General features: G+C 38.0%; 1 protein-coding gene across 1 annotated transcript in view; it reads left to right on the top strand.

Moving 5' to 3' along the window:
* MAP3K7CL (MAP3K7 C-terminal like) overlaps positions 1–17280 on the top strand; it is a 48603-nt gene that overhangs the window by 23601 nt on the left and 7722 nt on the right. The window contains exons 4-5 of the mRNA XM_050971263.1: positions 5594–5652; positions 14006–14121. Of these exons, the coding sequence (XP_050827220.1) occupies positions 5594–5652; positions 14006–14121 (175 nt within the window). The remainder of the gene's footprint in view (positions 1–5593; positions 5653–14005; positions 14122–17280) is intronic.

The raw sequence follows: 17280 nt of genomic DNA, 5'->3' as shown, positions 1-17280 counted from the left end.
CAGTGAAAGGAAAAACTACTCTCAGCTTTTGAGAAGAAATTACTTTGTGTTAACTGACCTACAAAATCAGAGCTGGCCTATCCTGAGTGTACAAGAAATAATGTGTCTTACATTATTTGTCAGTCAGCACCTGATGACTGAAATTCTGGCCAGCTTTGTGAGGTATTTTTAATGTGATAGTACAGTAATCAGTTCCTTAAAAGTCTCAGGAGCAGCCCATCAGAGGCTGCTATATAAGAAGACAGTTTTATTGTGTATCTCTTATTCCTGTATATATAAATGTCTATGTTTGTCCCTTTCACTCAAGTTCACTAACACATTTCCCAGGGTGTGTCTGTGCACTGTATCACAGCAGTTTGACTTAAGGTACCATTTTAAAGTAATGAATTGGAAACATAGTATTTCAACCTCCCTTATATCACTTGGAAACTAATGCAGCTTGAACTGAATGTGGTGTTCCAAGATTCAAATAAGTGTTCCAAAGTTGAAAATTCATTGTGGCTTGTCAGCATCAATTTAATGCTACCCATGAAATTCAATATGTCCTAATTTTTATCAATCTTACAAACACGTGAACTTCATGGGATTTAGACAGCTGGATTTGTTTTGTGTAATAGTTCAAAGGGAAGATTTAGAGGTTCATCTCTCTCCACCTTGCCTTCTCAAATAAAAGCTTGAATCTAGCTGAAAAGTCCTGCTCATGGTATGTGGTGATAAATGACTGGGTCTGAAATTGTTAGTGAATTCTTTAATTTGAAATTAGTCTAGCTCTGACAGCACTTTACAGAAAAAAATCACTGACAACAAGGGCAAAACACAGATCCTCTAATGAACCTGACAGACAGTGGGACAGTGTCATATTTTTGCAAGCATAGCAAAATTACTTATTTTACTCTTTGTTATGCTCATTATCCTAGGTACTACAAGGAGGTTTTGCTTTTCTAGTTTATCATGCTAGACTGTTTTGCAGTGGCTGCTTCTTCAAAAGCAACTTGCAAATTCTTACCCCATCCTCATATTGGTTGTGATGGCTCCAGATGTTTTCAAGTGAAGATTGTTAAAATATATGGCTAAAATTTACAGAGCTAATTTCCTAAATCTACACCCAACCTGCAGGCTCAATTCTTGGGTAATTAGGTGGGAAATCAGGTGAGATAGCCTCAAAGGGACATTCATCTGAGGATGCTTAGGTTTGAGTGAAGGTATATGAAGCAGAAGGATTTTGCTCTTACCTCTGTTATGGACTGTTTCTATTTCTGGGAGGTCCACAACCCTTATTATTGAGCAAGCCTTCACATCCTATTCCTGGGTGGGGCAGTGGCCATTCCCCACTATTTTACCAGTGAGGTAACTGCGAGGTTGTGTAAGGTCGTGTCAGGCAGGGCTGTGAATAGAAGCCCTGGAGCTCCACAGAGCAGTGCCAAGTTGCAGTCACTTAGCCACACAGCCTTCCAGGATGAATCTGATGAGTCTATGCTTGTCTGTCAGTGTCCAGGCCCAGAGCTGCTGGAGCTCACAGCCCTCCCAGGGCCAAGGCTGGACCCTGACAGGCACTTTGCCACTGTTGTTGGTGCAAGTCGTGGTCCTTGCAGTTCAGTTGGAGCACTTTTCCTGCGCAAGGGCTGATCCACTTACAGGATAGCAGCCTACTTATGTTACCAATTTAATTCTTTAATTTAGGAGGAAGAGATCTGAATACATTGGCCCACACATGTAGGAGAAAAAAAATAGGACCTGACTGTATAATTAAATACTGGATCATAACTCAGTTACTTAAGGAAGCAGAACTGTGATTGGCATTTCCTAAGTTTCAAGTGCTTGATTTAGCAACCTTAATGTGCTTTCAACACATTTAAATTTTTATATTCTATTTCTGTCTATCTTAGTGAAGATCATAGAGAAACTAATTTTCAAGATTATACTGGAAGTGAATCAGATGTTGTTCTTAAAGGATTTACTGCCTTTAGCTCGCAGTTCAGTTAAATGGAAACAGCCATATAGGAAAAGATTTGGGTATTACACTTCATTGTGCCAGACCCAAATCTTTTACCAGCAACATGTGAAGGATTTCTCTCATTTGACTACATGATTGAGGTCTGGGGTATTGGAATCTCCAGGAGCCCAGAACATGATTAAATAAGTGAAGGTTTCCAGAAATCAAGCTCCATTTTCAAATGTGCAGCTTTAGCTTATATCAGCTGCCTCAGGGCTAGTAGTGAGCTTTTTGTACAAAGCCAATCAGTGTTAATACAGTTCAGATGCTCTTTGTTACAAATGACAGTTTTCAGCAGCAAGCCAAGGGAGCATGTGAACCTGATGGAACAAGCATGAAAATGACACTATTTCATGCTCACAAACCGAGTCTTTGGTAAAAACACATGAGTTTTAATCAGGGTACGTGTCTTTAGGGCATTTTTAAATATAGAACTTCAAAATTAGATTTGGGATCTATGGGAAATCAGGAAATGCTACTTATTTAGAAATCATGTGACAGATACATTAACTTAGGTGCCTGTAATGAAATCCCTGATCTGATTCTTTCACATCACAGTGTGTTGACTTTGCTGGTATGGCCATAATATGCACATGTACATTTTTCCTTCTTTCTTATTTCCTTTTGATCAAAATCTTGACTCATTTTCAGGTGCAGTGAGTTGCTGTCTCTGCTTTTTAAATATATTTTTATTTTAAATTAAATAAGTCTTTACCATCCAGCTTGAATTATAAATCATTTTTCCTTATGTGTTTCTTCATAGTGACTATAGGGATAAGATGCTATTTGTAACTGGTGAAGAATCAGCCTAGATATTTTCAGGGATCTGTGGTACAGAAAAGCCACCGACTATTATAAAAGAAGGCTTTGATTATATAACTGATTCCTTATAATAATCTAGATGTTCATAAAAAAATGATAGTTAATTGAGAAAAGGGGGAAAAAAGGTATTTCAGAGTTTTGTTTTCTAGTTAAGGAGAGGTAGAGTAGAAAATAACAAACACAGATCAGGAGATAGTTTCGAGAATGTTTTGATCTTCAGAGTAATTTCATTGGCATTTCAGACTATTTTGTATCTGATTTTCTGAGTCCATAGATTTTTAAGACTAGAAGTCAGTGTGATTTTGACTGGTATTCTGCTGGTAAAGGCAATAGCAACTCTTGAGAAAAAAATGCAAGAGTTTCTATCTTTCCTCTTGACATCCTGAAAACATCCTCAAAAAAGCTTTAGGAGGTTAATTACTGCTTTCATTTGCTTTCCCCTTGTGTGAAATTCAAGTTTCCATTATTACCAAGTGATTTTTATTGTTATCATTGTGGTTGTTACTTTGACAACAGCGAAATACTGATCTGGGGCAATAATTTATTTCACTGAAAGCTGTGGGGAGAGCCTTTTGTTGTTCTTTTTGTGAAAAACAAGATTGTGGTTAGCTATGAGGATTTCTGTTAATTTTTGTAAACTAAATACTTAGCTGAAATTCTTAGAAGAGCCGAAGAGAATTAAGAACTCAGGATAATTTCAAAACACTGAAGACTGCAGCATTTCTCCATGATGTTCTGCACATCAGATGATGATCTAAACAAGTCTTAAACTAGTATAACTAAAAAAAACCCTAGCAGCTGTTCAATAGATGCTAGGGCAAGCCCATTATAAAATGTACTATGGTATGTCATAATGGTTAGGATACCAGTGCATTCTATTTTTAGTACCATTGACTCAGTCACTGGAGTTCAAAAAATAAGCAGGGAACATCTGCTTATTGAAAGGATTTCCTCTACATTAATTTCTCTCTCTATTCCATCCTTTATAAAGTACTTCCAAACTTTTTAACTGGTTCCTTTCAGAGTATGATCCAATTCATTTTCCAATATTCTGACACTGCAATTATTTTATTTTCTTATTAGTAGCTGATACTGTGAAAATGTAATTACTGTCTGATGTTTCTTCAATTTTTTTAATCATTTGGAGTGTTGCTTTTGCTAGGTTTTTCTGAATTTTAAAGATGTTCAAGATCCCTCAATAAAGCTCCTGTACCAAAGATTGTACTGCTGGAATTGCCAAAACAAATAGCAGTTTGAGTGCCATCCATGACTCCGGTCCAATATCTCTGTCAGAATATTTAACAGCTATTCAGCCAAATACCTGTAGAGCAGCTGTAGCCCCAGTCAGACCGAGTCTTATTCTGTCCTTCCTTTTAGCCTTGCCATATGATTCATCTTTCTTCTTTTAGAATATTAGTCTATTTATATATTGTACAAGAAAGCAATAGCAAATTAAAGATAAACACTTGCATATTGGCATGATACAATTCTGTACAATTAAAGCAATTTAAGTATTTTCCAGAATGGGCATGCTTGACATATGGTGTGAAAAAAGAAGGGGGACACTCACACGACATGGGTATGACTTTTTGGTAATGTAGCAAGACAACTACTCCACGAAAATACAGGAACTTCACATTATTTCCTGAGGAAATTCAAGAGCTTTTACTTTTGTATCACTATACTTTTTTTCTTCTCTGAGCATCTCTTCCCAGAGGCTGCCCAGATCTAGCTATATTATTGAGTAAGGCTCTGACCATGTGTTAGCCATTATGTTTATTTTTCATAGGCTAAGGTGGCTTATTTTACTTTTCCCCCCAGCCTCCTTTGCTGTATAACCACAGAGGCCAGGAGAAAGAGATATCAAATATTTGAGAAATAATTTAGATCTGAGTCTGTATTTTTTTAGACTCCTTCTTTGATATGACGTCCTCTTGACCTTGTTGGGGTTTTGTTGCTGTGTTCAAGACTACAGGTACACAGCAGGTTGCAGGATCTGAACCGTGTTACTAATTTTCTCCTGGAAGAGCCATCCTTATTTAATTTTGACACATTACAAATACCTGACTGTAAGTTAATAGTAACACTCTCCTCACCTCCCATAACCTGTAGTAAGATGAATAAAGAGTCATCATAGTCCAAGGCAAAACTGAGACTGTGAAAGTCACTGAGAAAGAAATACTGCACTGGCGCTACCAAGTGCGATTCATATTTCTGATCTCAGTCCAGCTACTAGTGGGCAGGTGTCCACATCACAGCCCTGACATAACTGGTGCAATCTCTCCCACCTTTGCTGGAAGCCTGTTCTAAAAATAAACCAAAAAAAAATCCCAAACAAGTAAATAAAACCACAGCTTGGTTTGTTGTCATGATTGAACTAACTCTAGCTCATAAGGATGGTAATTGACAGGTAAAGTCCTTTAAGACAGCTCTTTACTTAGCAGTGTAGTAGAGAGAGCTCAGGAAGAAAAACAGTTCAGGTTTATTTGTTTTATTAAATGATCACATGTTCTACTGGACCACCTGCTTTGCTTCTTAATCACTGCAATGCAAAATAGACTTTCTGTATTTCCAGTATGTAAACTTTTCTTATTAACTATCCACTAGTACTTTCAAGGACTCTACTGAGGCATTTCAAATGCAAAAGATAAGATGTGGAGGTGTTTTCAGGATCCCAGTATTACTGTCCATATATGCAATATAGAACTTCATTAAACAGATTAGTTGAAATGCCCTCTTTGGCAGGCAATAACTTTTAACGTTGTGTTTACCTTTTAGATGATGCTTCCCCTGAAAACTTCTCTTTGGCATTTCCAGAACTAGATCAGCAGCTGCAGGTAAACTTTTCTTCTCCTATGACAGTTCTACTTCACATTTGTTGTATTTGTTGTTATAAAAAGCCTCTGGCTGTTACACTATAGTGGAAGTTTTTAGTGGTGCTTTTCTAGCCTGTTAACATTTAATAAGACTGTATATATCCATAGAAGAAAATATTGTTTTTTCAAGATCTACAAATATTTTTAGTCTGACCTCAGGGAAATTACTATTTTAACAATCTTGCCTGCTTTTAGGATTTTCCATCCAATTCCTGCAGTGCTGCTGCTGTGCTGCAATGAAGAGAGTTCTTGTTCAACTGATGGGAGAAGGAATGAGAGGGGCATTATACATTCTAATGCCTGCAGGATGTGCTGTGACTGATATCATCAGTTTTCTCAGACACATTCCAAGAGAATCCTTTGGTGACCAGTCTGATTTGTTAGCACAGAATGATGGGCCCCCAGTATACTGGTCAGAGAGCAATTGATGGCAGCTCCATGGTTCTCTAGGCACAAAGCCAGTTCTGCATCCAGGGATTATTTCCCTTTCCTCTGTGCTGGTTCTGGAGTGTTTCCTGGCTTTTGGAGACTACTTCAGATCATCTGTTTTCCCAGGAGCATTTAGCCTTCCTCTGATATTTCACTCTGAAGCAGTTGTTTCCTGACTGTAAGTTGAGAAGGGCATTAGTAGACCACTCATTGTGCAATAATGTCATCTTTCCTGTACCCATCAGCTTGTGAGACAGCACGGGATGGCTGCTGGCTTCAAGGGTGATGCTTCTGTCCCGCTGCTCTCACCAAAAGGATAACTGAGAAAGGAATGGAGGATGACAGAGACTCTCCTTGCTCTATCCCTCTCATCCTGAGGATATGGGCAGGTTTTTTAGGCATAAGTAGGAATTAATAACAGCTTAAGATTTGGGACCAAAGGAATCAGGTAGTATGCTAACCTCTTTATTCCACTAACCTTCCAGTGCAGCAAGCAGGACTGGTATTTTTTTTCCTTAGAAGAATTCAATTTGAGAAAAGCAATCATGTTTCATGGCTGGAGCATTGAATTAAAAGTAAAGAACCTGCATTTTGTTTCCAACTCTCTCAGTGACACGTTGCTTAATCCTGGAGTTGCTTCATCCCTCTGTCCATCTCTGAAATTAAGTTAATAATTTTTACCTTTTTTGTTAAAGAGCATCAAGACCAGTAGGTAAGGATTGCTCTAAAAGAGCAAAGTATGATTATTATTGCTGCTATTGAGACATAAAAACAATATTACTAGCATTATGTATAAGTACTTTGCAGGACAAGTGATGGGTTTTTTATTAAGACTTTTATGACTTTTACATTTCTGGAACCTATAATATACTTTAAATATGGAATTTCATCATAGACTAAAAATGCTTCTCTGGAAGCATTCAAGTGTTCTGGATATATGTAATAGCCCTTCAGTAAAAATTCTCAAGTGCACACTAGCACAATCGCACTAAGTGTACCCAATTGGTCTGTTAAGTACTTGACATTTGTTTCAGAAAACTTTCCTTTACTCTCATAATCTCAATATGATAACAAATTCAAAGAAACAATCAAAGGCTTTGGTTAATGTAATTTTCTTTTCATTATCCTTCATAATCTCTCTTGGTAAGATCAAGATAGCTGAAAGGATAACTTATGAGAACTACCTGTCTGACTCAACCTCTTAAAAGTGTAAAATTTGTGGTAGCACTTAATCCTTTTGTTCCAAGCTTATGTGCATGTTTATATTGCAATGCCTTATGTTCATCCAAGGGCAGTGAAATCAATGCAGGGCTCTGAGCTGATGCAGAGATAACATAGCATTCAAATTTAGCAATAAGCACTTGAATTGCCTTGCTTTTGTCAATCTGGATCACAGTTTCATGTGATGACTATTTAATGTAATTACAGTATTTTCAATCTGCTTTAAAATTTCAAACAAGCAGTAGCTGTTACCAAGTTATTATTTACCTTATTACATTTCTTATTAACTGTGGTTTTTTCAATCGCTGCAATCCAAACTGCTGCGGGTTTGTCAGACCTCTATGGCATGTGCTTGCAATTCATGCCAGCTTTGAAACAGGTAGCTCCTGTATTACAGAAACAGGTAAGATGGGCTTCACCAGGACCTGCAGAAGTAGTGAATGGTGGTGTCCCTTGTCATTCCATCCATGCTTTTTTCTGTCCTGAAGTGCCTAATACAGAGCACACACATGAAGTGTCGTGTAAATGAACCTTTTAATCAGCTGGGGCAATAGCAGCCTGAAATGCTTGTGTTTGTGAGAAAGCTGGTACATATGTTCATAATAAAAATGTCATATAAGAGAGCCACAAGATTTTCATCAGTGTGCCATAAATACAGTCAAAACCATTTGAATTTTATTTAAAGAAGCAAACTATAAATGCGGGTTATGTGGCTATACAGTAATAGGCACCTTAAAAAAAAAAGTAATAACTTTACAGATTTCAAGCATACAAAGGAAAATTTTGAAACCTGTTTTAAAAACAAACAAAAAGCCTGAATTAGCTGATCTTTAAGTTGGATTTTGAAAGCAGCTTGAAAGCTATGTAAGTTCAGCAAGTCACTTGGAAAATCAGAGCCTTAGAATTCTATGCATGCAGGCAGCAGACCACAGCCTGAGTACCAAGCAATTTGCACCTCTGTTTTAGGCTTCAAGCTCTCGGCCTCCTATGTTAGGCCTTGGCAGACAACTTGGCTATTTGAGCAGAATTACCTAGTGGTCCCACTTTTCCTCCCACAATTCTTCCATACCTATTCCCTGGGCAGCAGTATCAAATGGCAGGGCAAAGTTCAGTGCAGCCTCCCCTTGGCAGGGTAACAAACCCTGCTGTCCAAGCACCCAGCTCTACAGAGGTGGGTGTGGAATTGCCTGGAGAGAAGGTCTTTCTAGGAGACTTAGCAAAAAAGCTAATTCTCTTACTAAAGGATGGTTCTAGTTGCAGCTTCTTTCCAAAGAATAAAAATGATCAGTCTGTGTGTTCTGATGTACTACTTAGCTTCAGACTGACATGTTTTATTTTCAAATTAATTTTTTGAATGTTACATTTTTCTACACATTCCAAGAAGAAATTTGTAAAAAAAATAGCTACTTTAAATCAAAATTTATATGTGGTTTGTGGTCAACCAGATGTGAAAGCCCTTCATATGAGAACAGGTCAGTTTAAGCTATATTTGCAGCTTTATTATTAAAAAAAAAAACACATACACAACTAAAATAACTTCCTGCTAGGTTATCAGTGAAAAAAAACCCTCATTTTAATAAATTTCTTGTTTTCAATTCCTTTTATCTGCAGTATTGGAGTTTATTCTCCTCCCACTGACAAGCAATACCTGCTTCTTTGAGCTTTGGTGTTTTTCCCCTCTCCTGTGTGTGTGCCATGCAGTGGGCAGTGCAGCAAGGGTGGGCTGGCTACACCTGGCACTCTGCCACTGGAAAACTTTAACCTTTGCTTTGTCTGGATGGGTCCTTGGAAGGCACTTCCTTGATTAGCTGCACAGTGACCCCTCTGACAGAAATTTTACTATGGGTTATCTGCTGTATTTAGAAACATACATCAGCATCCAAGGCCTTGTTGTTCAGGTCACTGAATGGGGAGGAGGGTGTCTGGTGTTCATACCTGCACTGCTGTGCCCTGTGCACTGCCTGTCCCATTCCAACACTTCCTGTGACTTGCTCAGTTCATCTCTCTGTTCCCCATCAAAATCTTTATTCCAGCTGAGAGCTTGATCCTGAAGAGGGAAGAACACAAGTCACATATGGATACACAGGGTGTTCTATGGTTCTTTATCTCTGAAAAACAGGTTAGATGGGGCTCTGAGCAACTTGGTCTAGTGGAAGGTGTCCCTGGCAGAGGGGTTGGAAGGAGATATCTTTAAAGTCCTTTCCAACACAAAACAATTCAATGGTTCTGTGATCTTGTCTCATGAAATTGTGAGCTTGAGACACATTTATGTCGTATTTCGTGTTACAAATCTGTGTCATTAGATGACTATAAAATCGTTGAAACAGAGAAAAAGCTCCAGCCATTTATAACATCCAACCTTAACTCAAAGGATAGTTTTTCTCACTTTAGTAGAAAATGCTCATATAAAAGAAGTAATGCAAATGTTTTGAAAGGGGCAGTGTGCTGTGTGCTGTATTATTAAATGTAATATAAGCATTTAGCAGAAACCTTGTTTACTCTGGAGCTTTAATTACTTCTACTGAATGCCAGGATTTTTGTTAGACACAAAATTCTAAATTCTAAAATTCAAAATTCTAAATTAATTTTAGAAAGTTTAAAAGCATACTGTGTTTTTAAAGAGGATGCTGTAATTTTTTTACTATGTATTGGTTTCCATGAGAATTCCTAGAGGACTGTGTTGCTCTATAATTACATCTGATTGCCTATGAACTTGATCAGTCTCCTGTAATGCTGCTGTGATAACTTTGGTCTTAGATTATGTAAGACCATTTTATGCATGTATGTTAACATGTATGCATGTTCACCAAGTCCGAGCATCATATTAAGGTTACAAAAGAATGGAAAATCTTCCAGGAAGGAGAGCAAAACTCACAATTGCTCTCATCCAGTTGACCTGAATTGTTTGGAAGAAAGAGAACTGTTTACTTTCATAGTAAAACTAGACTAGACTAGGTGCAGCCTAAGATGGGTATCTGAAAGTGGTGGAAGAGTTCCAGTGGCACAACAAAAGGTAGCTGCAATTGCTATTTTTGCTTGGCACCATGTGGGTTCTTCTATCATAGAAGAGTGCACAAGGCCAAATAATGAACACAGACCACATTCAAAATATTAGCATTGGATTTTCCACTTTTCCAGAAGAGTTCAGCTGAAAGTTACCAAATTTACAAAAAGCAAGGCACCATTCTTTGATTAGATCAGTGCTGAAGACTTTTAGACAAGTTCACAGGAGCTGGAAAAACTGCCTGGTACAATTTTTTCTTGAAACTTCCACTTTTTCAGGGGAAACTTTTAATTTTTTTTCACAGTTAAACACATAAGTGCAATGATGGTGAATTAAAATATCAATTGTTTTAAAGCTTTAGAACAGTTGAGTGGCACTGCCAACTAATCAGCTTTTGTGGATATGGAATGCTGATTTTCATATGGCAAGGCAAAAAGAACTTGTCATGTGAGTGAAGCAAAAAAAAAAGCCCAAATCTGAACTGAAAATTTTCATTCTGTGTCACTCCAGCAAAGATTTTATTTAGAGGACCTCCTTCAACCTGCTTTAAAAAGCAGGCAGAGAGGAGGCTGCCCAGATGATTAAAGGAATGGAGCCCCTCTCGTGCAAGGAAAGCAAGTCCCTTCCAACCCAAACGTTCTGTGATTTTCTGTTTCTTCTTGAACTGCTTTTGCATGTCATATTCCAATATCTTTCATGTCTGGATACTGAACAAAAGTCTAAATAAACAGCACATTTGTCTTGTAAAGATCTACATATATATGTGCAGCTTCAGGATGGTCTATAAATGGATCTCTTCGTGTCTACTTGCTGAATTCTGTAGAACATTTCTCAATGTTACAGTGAGTTACTCAACAAAATACAAGGAAAAATCAGACTTTGTTGAAAATCAGGCTAAAGAGGACAGACCACCAGTATAACTTACAGCTGTAGCTTTTGTCCTAGCTCTGTGAACAAGATAGAGATGCTGCATGTGCATATTTTGCCAGCACAGGAAAATGAGGGTGGATGACACTGAAGCCTGAAGTAAACAGGATTAAAAGTAGAAGCTGTTGTAACCTACTTTGGCAGGGATGTTTTTTGCTTGTCTAGCAGGTATGCTTTTATTTATATTAATTTATGGAACAGGCAAGGTACAGCAAGCTCAGGCTGTTCTAAGAGGAAAGTGAAGTACGGCTGTTTACTTCTGAGTGGAAAAAAAATAAAGCATACTGCAAATTGAACTTTATTAAGGCCTTCTGAAATTAGTCACCTTGGTAAACTAGCAATCCCTTAACATAAAGATGTTATACAGACTTCATGGAATGCCACTGGGCATTCTGTGCTGCAGTATCTGCAGTACTTCCCACTGCCTGGCCACAGGCTCTTAAAAAAGTCCTTCCACGTGGAATGGAGATTTGTATCTCTCCTTTTCCCACTACAAGAGAAAGTGTTTGCTAAATAAACCTGTTTCATATGCTATTGACAAGAAACCACTCATGGATGCTGTAGATAATATCTCTGGAGCCTTTCTTAGTAGTTTTCAAATTACAAAGGAGCAAACCCAATTCTCCACTTCTGGCTGCCCCATCCCTGGAAGTGTTCAAGGCCAGGTTGAACGGGGCTTGGAGCAACCTGGCCTGGTGGAAGGTGTCCCTGTCCATAGCAGAGGGGCTAGAAATTGATGCTCTTGAAGGTCCTTTCCAATCCAAACCACTCTATGATATGATCCAATGATATTCTACCTTGTCATTTGAAAACATTGTAACATTTATTGTAACATTTTAAAGAAATATACACTAATAATTTAAAAGATTCTTGCTTACTACCCTCAGACAAACTGAAAAGAGTTTTATGAATAGAAATTAGTAAACTGATTGTTTAATTTGTTTTAAGTTTAATTTAAGTGCTAAAATATCAGAGTAAGAGAAAATGTCACTGAAGAGGAAACAATAATAGGAAGGGGTTTAAAAGTCAGCAACTGGTTCTAAGTGAGCCTCAGATACTAAGTTTCAGCATGACTTGATAATTTTTAGCTCTCTATATATATCTTTTGAGTGGGAAGCTGGAATATAGAAACTGAGCACTGTTTTAATTTTTAAACTGGTTTAAACCAGCTAGATTAGTGGAAACTAAATTGGAAGCAAATCCAAGTTCTTTTCTGCTTTGTTTTGTTGTGTTTTTCTTCTGAAGTATCACTGTTTGGGGACTTTCCCCTTGGTACTGTTCAAAATTGTTTTATTGTGACACACTTGGTGGCTGATCTCTGGGAGATAGCAGAGATGCTGCTTTGGCTCATCCACACATTCTTGGATTAGAGCACTGAGACTTCTATATTCAGTCCTGCTAAATTTATGCTTATTATTTGGGTGGCTATATGAATGGTGCTCTTGCTCATCCACACTGAAATGCAATTAAAAGCCCTTTTCTAGGGATTAGATTAATCAAGTATTGGGCTGCCCTTTCCCTGGGTTCCCAAAATCTCCAAGATCAGGGAGAATGAAACAATGTGCTGTGAAACAATTCTGCTGCAGCAGTTTTATATTTAGACTATGGAATATGAGTGTCTGTTAAAATTTCAGTGAGGAATCACATACCAGCTACAAGTACTTGCAAGCTCCATACATTGCTTACATCTGTGCTTTGGGTTATGTCTGAAGCCAGCTCACCCTGTCTCCTGAACAAAAATGTTTTTAATCTTTGTCTCTGAATATGTTTGGTAAAATTTAAGTTATCAGTTTAGATTAAACAAAGGATTATAAGATCATAAATAGGAAAAGTCTGACTACTTGGGCTTTTCTTTTCCTAAAAATGTCATTAAGGGAATATTATAGTACACAGAAGAGTCAAGGCAGGACAGCAAGAAATGCAAAACAATCTGCTAATATTGTGAAAGGCAATTGGATGTTATTTAAATGGGCAGTAAATGAACTATTTTAAGTGTTTCCTTTTACTTTAAACAGGTGGCTCAAGCATGTTATTTGGAGTTCATTTACAGTCAATAGATTCATGGCTAAGAACTTAAAAATGCTTCCTGAAAGCGTTATAACCAAAATGTGACAATTAAACCTGAAGCCTGAATTAAGACGCATTCTTTTTTAAGGAGCAAAGATCACCTACATTTAACCAACATGTATTTTCAAGAATTTTGATGAAATTTACATAAGGAGTCCTAGGACAGCTTGGTTTTATTTGCCATATTTATTACATTCAGTAGGCATTGAATAAAAGGTGATGTTGCTGCAATGGTGTCAGCTCCTGGCAGTGTAAAGATGAATATGATAGATCTGATCAATGCATCAGCTTTAGCATTTCCATATCACTCTAGCTGAAAAAGAGGAAGGCAAGGGAGAAATCCTTGGGAGGAGGATTTCAAGGGAGAAATCCTTCTTTGAAAAATCTTCAGGGATATTTTGCAAAGCTGACAAGGAGAGTTCTGAAAATTCTCACAATGTTTGAAGTTTCACACATATTTTTTGCAGGGAACTGGTTTGGGTTTTTTCCTTCCTTGAAAGGCCATCACTAGGAATAGTTGGCCATATACTGCAGTTAAGGGAAAAAATTCTTTAGGTATTCTCACAGGAATTCAGATAAATATTGTATCTTTCAAAATATGTGGGGTTTAAACTAATATTTCATTCAAAAAACAGTGGAGTTTTTTTCTTCTTTTTTTTCATAAAGCCTCTGCCTCCTTGTCATGACTCTAAGGAATCTATGCAGGTGTATAAACAGCACTGCAAAATAGCAGAAGAGTACCACGAGGTCAAGAAAGAAATTGCTCTGCTGGAAGAAAGAAAGTGAGTAACTTTCCCCAAAGATTTACTGTCCTATATTCTCTTTGCAAAACCCTGTTTGAAACATGACAACTTAACATTGTCATTTCTGACCTTCTATACATATATGCTTATATATGTGTATGCTTATTTATACATATATTATAACTGTGGCCTTCCAGTATCTGAAGGAAGCCCAGAAGAAAGATGGAGAGAGACTATTTATAAGGGCCTGGAGTGACAGGACGAGAGGAATGCCTTCAAACTGACAGAGGGCAGGGATAGATGGGATATTGGGAAGAAATTCTTCCCTCTGAGGGTGTTGAAGCCCTGGCACAGGTTGTCCAGAGAAGCTGTGGCTGCCTCATCCCTGGAAGAGTTAAAGGTCAGGTTGGACAGGGCTTGGAGCAACCTGGAATAGTGGAAGGTGTCCCCCAACCTGGGGTTGGAACTGGATTGCCCTGGGGGTCCCTTCTAACCCAAGCCACCCTATGATCCTGTGATTTCCTGCCTCTGCCTGATGGGCACAGTAGAGCACAAGTTGGCCACTGCTCTACAGGATCAGCTGAGGCCACTAAGGGCTGTCACAGTTCAGCTTTGTGGGTGTCCCTTAAAAGCTTCACTGGCAGCCTCCAGGTCACATAACAATCCAGTTCATCTGGTGTAGGTTCCTTTTCAATTTTAGTTTTCTCAATAAACATTGCACGCTTTGATGAAGAACAAAGTGGATCCTCATTTAGGCTTGGAATACTTGACAATATTAGTAAACATGTTTCTGTGAGGTGCTTTGTTTTTGTGTACACTGGTACATTGGCATCTCAGGTGTTCTTACCCAAAGTGAATAAGCTGGAGGCTTTTTTCCTTGTCTATGGTCTGTACTCACAGCCCTGTCATCTTTTGCCTGACTATTAAATGGCAAAGTGCACTCTGTGGCTGTCAGTCCCTTTCCACAAGAAACCTGAAAAAGAAATCCAGAGAGAGAAAAGAAGGTGAACAGTGAAATCTCTGCCCAGCTGACCCTGCAATTCAGCCAAGTTTGCATCCATGGGAATCTCCAGCTGCAGAAGCAAGAGGGAAACTTGCAATCCTGTAGTCTTACAAGACAGCCAAAGAACTCCCTGAATCCAAACTATGCAGGGTAAGAAAGTGAGATGTCTTTATCTGGGCTGATGGCTAGAGCCATAATAGAGTTACTTTTTGCCTAAAGTGCCAAGGCTAGTTGAAATTTCCCCCTTCCACTGAAGGATCAGTGTGGCACTCAGATGCTGACAGACTGGAACAAAAGCTAAAAAAGATGATGTCCAATATCATGGAAAAATGCATTTTGCATTTGATTCATATTTGCAGCGTTTGCATTTGATTCACCATTAATTGAACTTGGCCAATCAAAAGTAATTAGTATTTTTTAAAAGATTAGAAGATAAGTATTTTTTTTTTAATTTGCAATGATTTTTCAAATTAGGTTGTTTGATATAAGCTGCTTTCATATGTATTTAGCAATCAATTCAGTGGAAACCATGTGTCTTTGTCTACTCTGAAAATCCAAGCACAATATAAAATATTAAATGATTGTTTAAGTGCTTGAGTTTAGTTGTATAAACACCAAAGGTAGCCTTCAATCATTTTGTTTTAGAGTCTACTAATATAAATCCATCATTAATATTATTGGCACAACCCTGAATCAGTTATGCCTGTTTATGAAGAATGCTTGGAGACCATGAAAATTCACATTCACATATATTTTTGCACTTTCTGGAAATAAAAAAAAAATGCTGTTTGAATGCAATTTTTTTTAATCTATAAGTCTGTGGTACTAGCTAAATTAGAAATGGGTTTTTTCTTTAGAATGGCAGGTACATGCACAAAATTATTTACCTGAACTCACAATTATCCTAACCAACCTCTGAGCCCAGGTTAGCCTCTCAGTGGTGCTTATCTTGGATGAATTAAAAGGCTTCAGGCTGGCATTTTCCTTCATTCCACCAGTGGATGTCAACAGTGGAACAATGTCAGGAAGCTTCCACCACTGCTGTCTTTGCTGAACCTGTTCTGGGAATTCCATGCCCCAGTGAACAGATGTTATGAGTGGCTGTATAAGGCAACACATGGAATTATATTCTTGAGACCCACATGTACTTTCTAATTACATATTTGTAGCCTTTTGTTCACATGCTGTATAGCTGTGAAATGCCTAAACATAAATATCAGGGCAGCACCTTACACACCTCCCATGTGTCTTAATCTGAAAAAGTGATCCTACAGCACTGGGATCAAAGATGTTTAATTTCCAACAAGCTGGTGCACTGTGGTTGCCTGATTTTGAGGTTTAACAACCTGCAAGTGCAAATTGAAGATATTTTTCCTCCAGATGTGGATTGTTTATAATTCCTTCCTCCAAGTAGATTATCCATTTTGTAGTATTTTGGAGCGGGTCTCATGCCTTCCCCCATTGCATATCTTTCCTTTCTGGAGCAGAAACCTCCAGAAACTAATTAGGACCTCTTCACCACATGGCTTGGTTGAAATTGAAAGGTGGATTAGAAAGTAATTAGGACACATGTAACTTTACACACATGTAAGCAAACAGACCTGAACAGGACAGCCTTGATTTTTATCTAAAACTAGATAGAAAGGGAGTATTAAGTGTGGAGGCAAAGGAGTCAAAGGGAGTTTTGCTGTCATATTCACTGATTTATGCCTAAAAACATTCTCAGCACTTACAGTAAAAGAGTTAAACGCAGTTTAGGGACTAGCATATACTGAATGAAGATTGGATTATAATGGCTGGGGTGGCATGCATGTTTTGCATTGTTGTGTACATATAAGTGTATATATATATAAGAATACATGTGTATATTCTTACATATGTATATACTTATATATGCACCTTATAATTGTGGCCTTTTGCTACCTGAAAGGAGCCTGCAGGAAAGAGGGAGAGAGATTATTTACAAGGGCATGTAGAGCTAGGACAAGGCAGAATGGTTTTAAACTGATAGAGAGTAGGTTTGGATTGGATATTCAGGAGTTCTTCCCTGTGAGGATGTTGGAGCACTGGAAATCATTGCCCAGACAGCCCTGGCTACTTCATCACTGGAAGTATTAAATATTCCATTTTTAAAAGGGAAGAATGCTTTCACTTGTCTGAAACATCTGATGAGATGCACAAGGTTTTAGCCTCAA

This window comes from Serinus canaria, chromosome 1 (assembly GCF_022539315.1).
Source record: "Serinus canaria isolate serCan28SL12 chromosome 1, serCan2020, whole genome shotgun sequence".
In the NCBI taxonomy this organism is placed as follows: domain Eukaryota; kingdom Metazoa; phylum Chordata; class Aves; order Passeriformes; family Fringillidae; genus Serinus; species Serinus canaria.
Note: the sequence above shows the minus strand (reverse complement) of the source record. Positions and strands in the feature narration are given on the sequence as shown.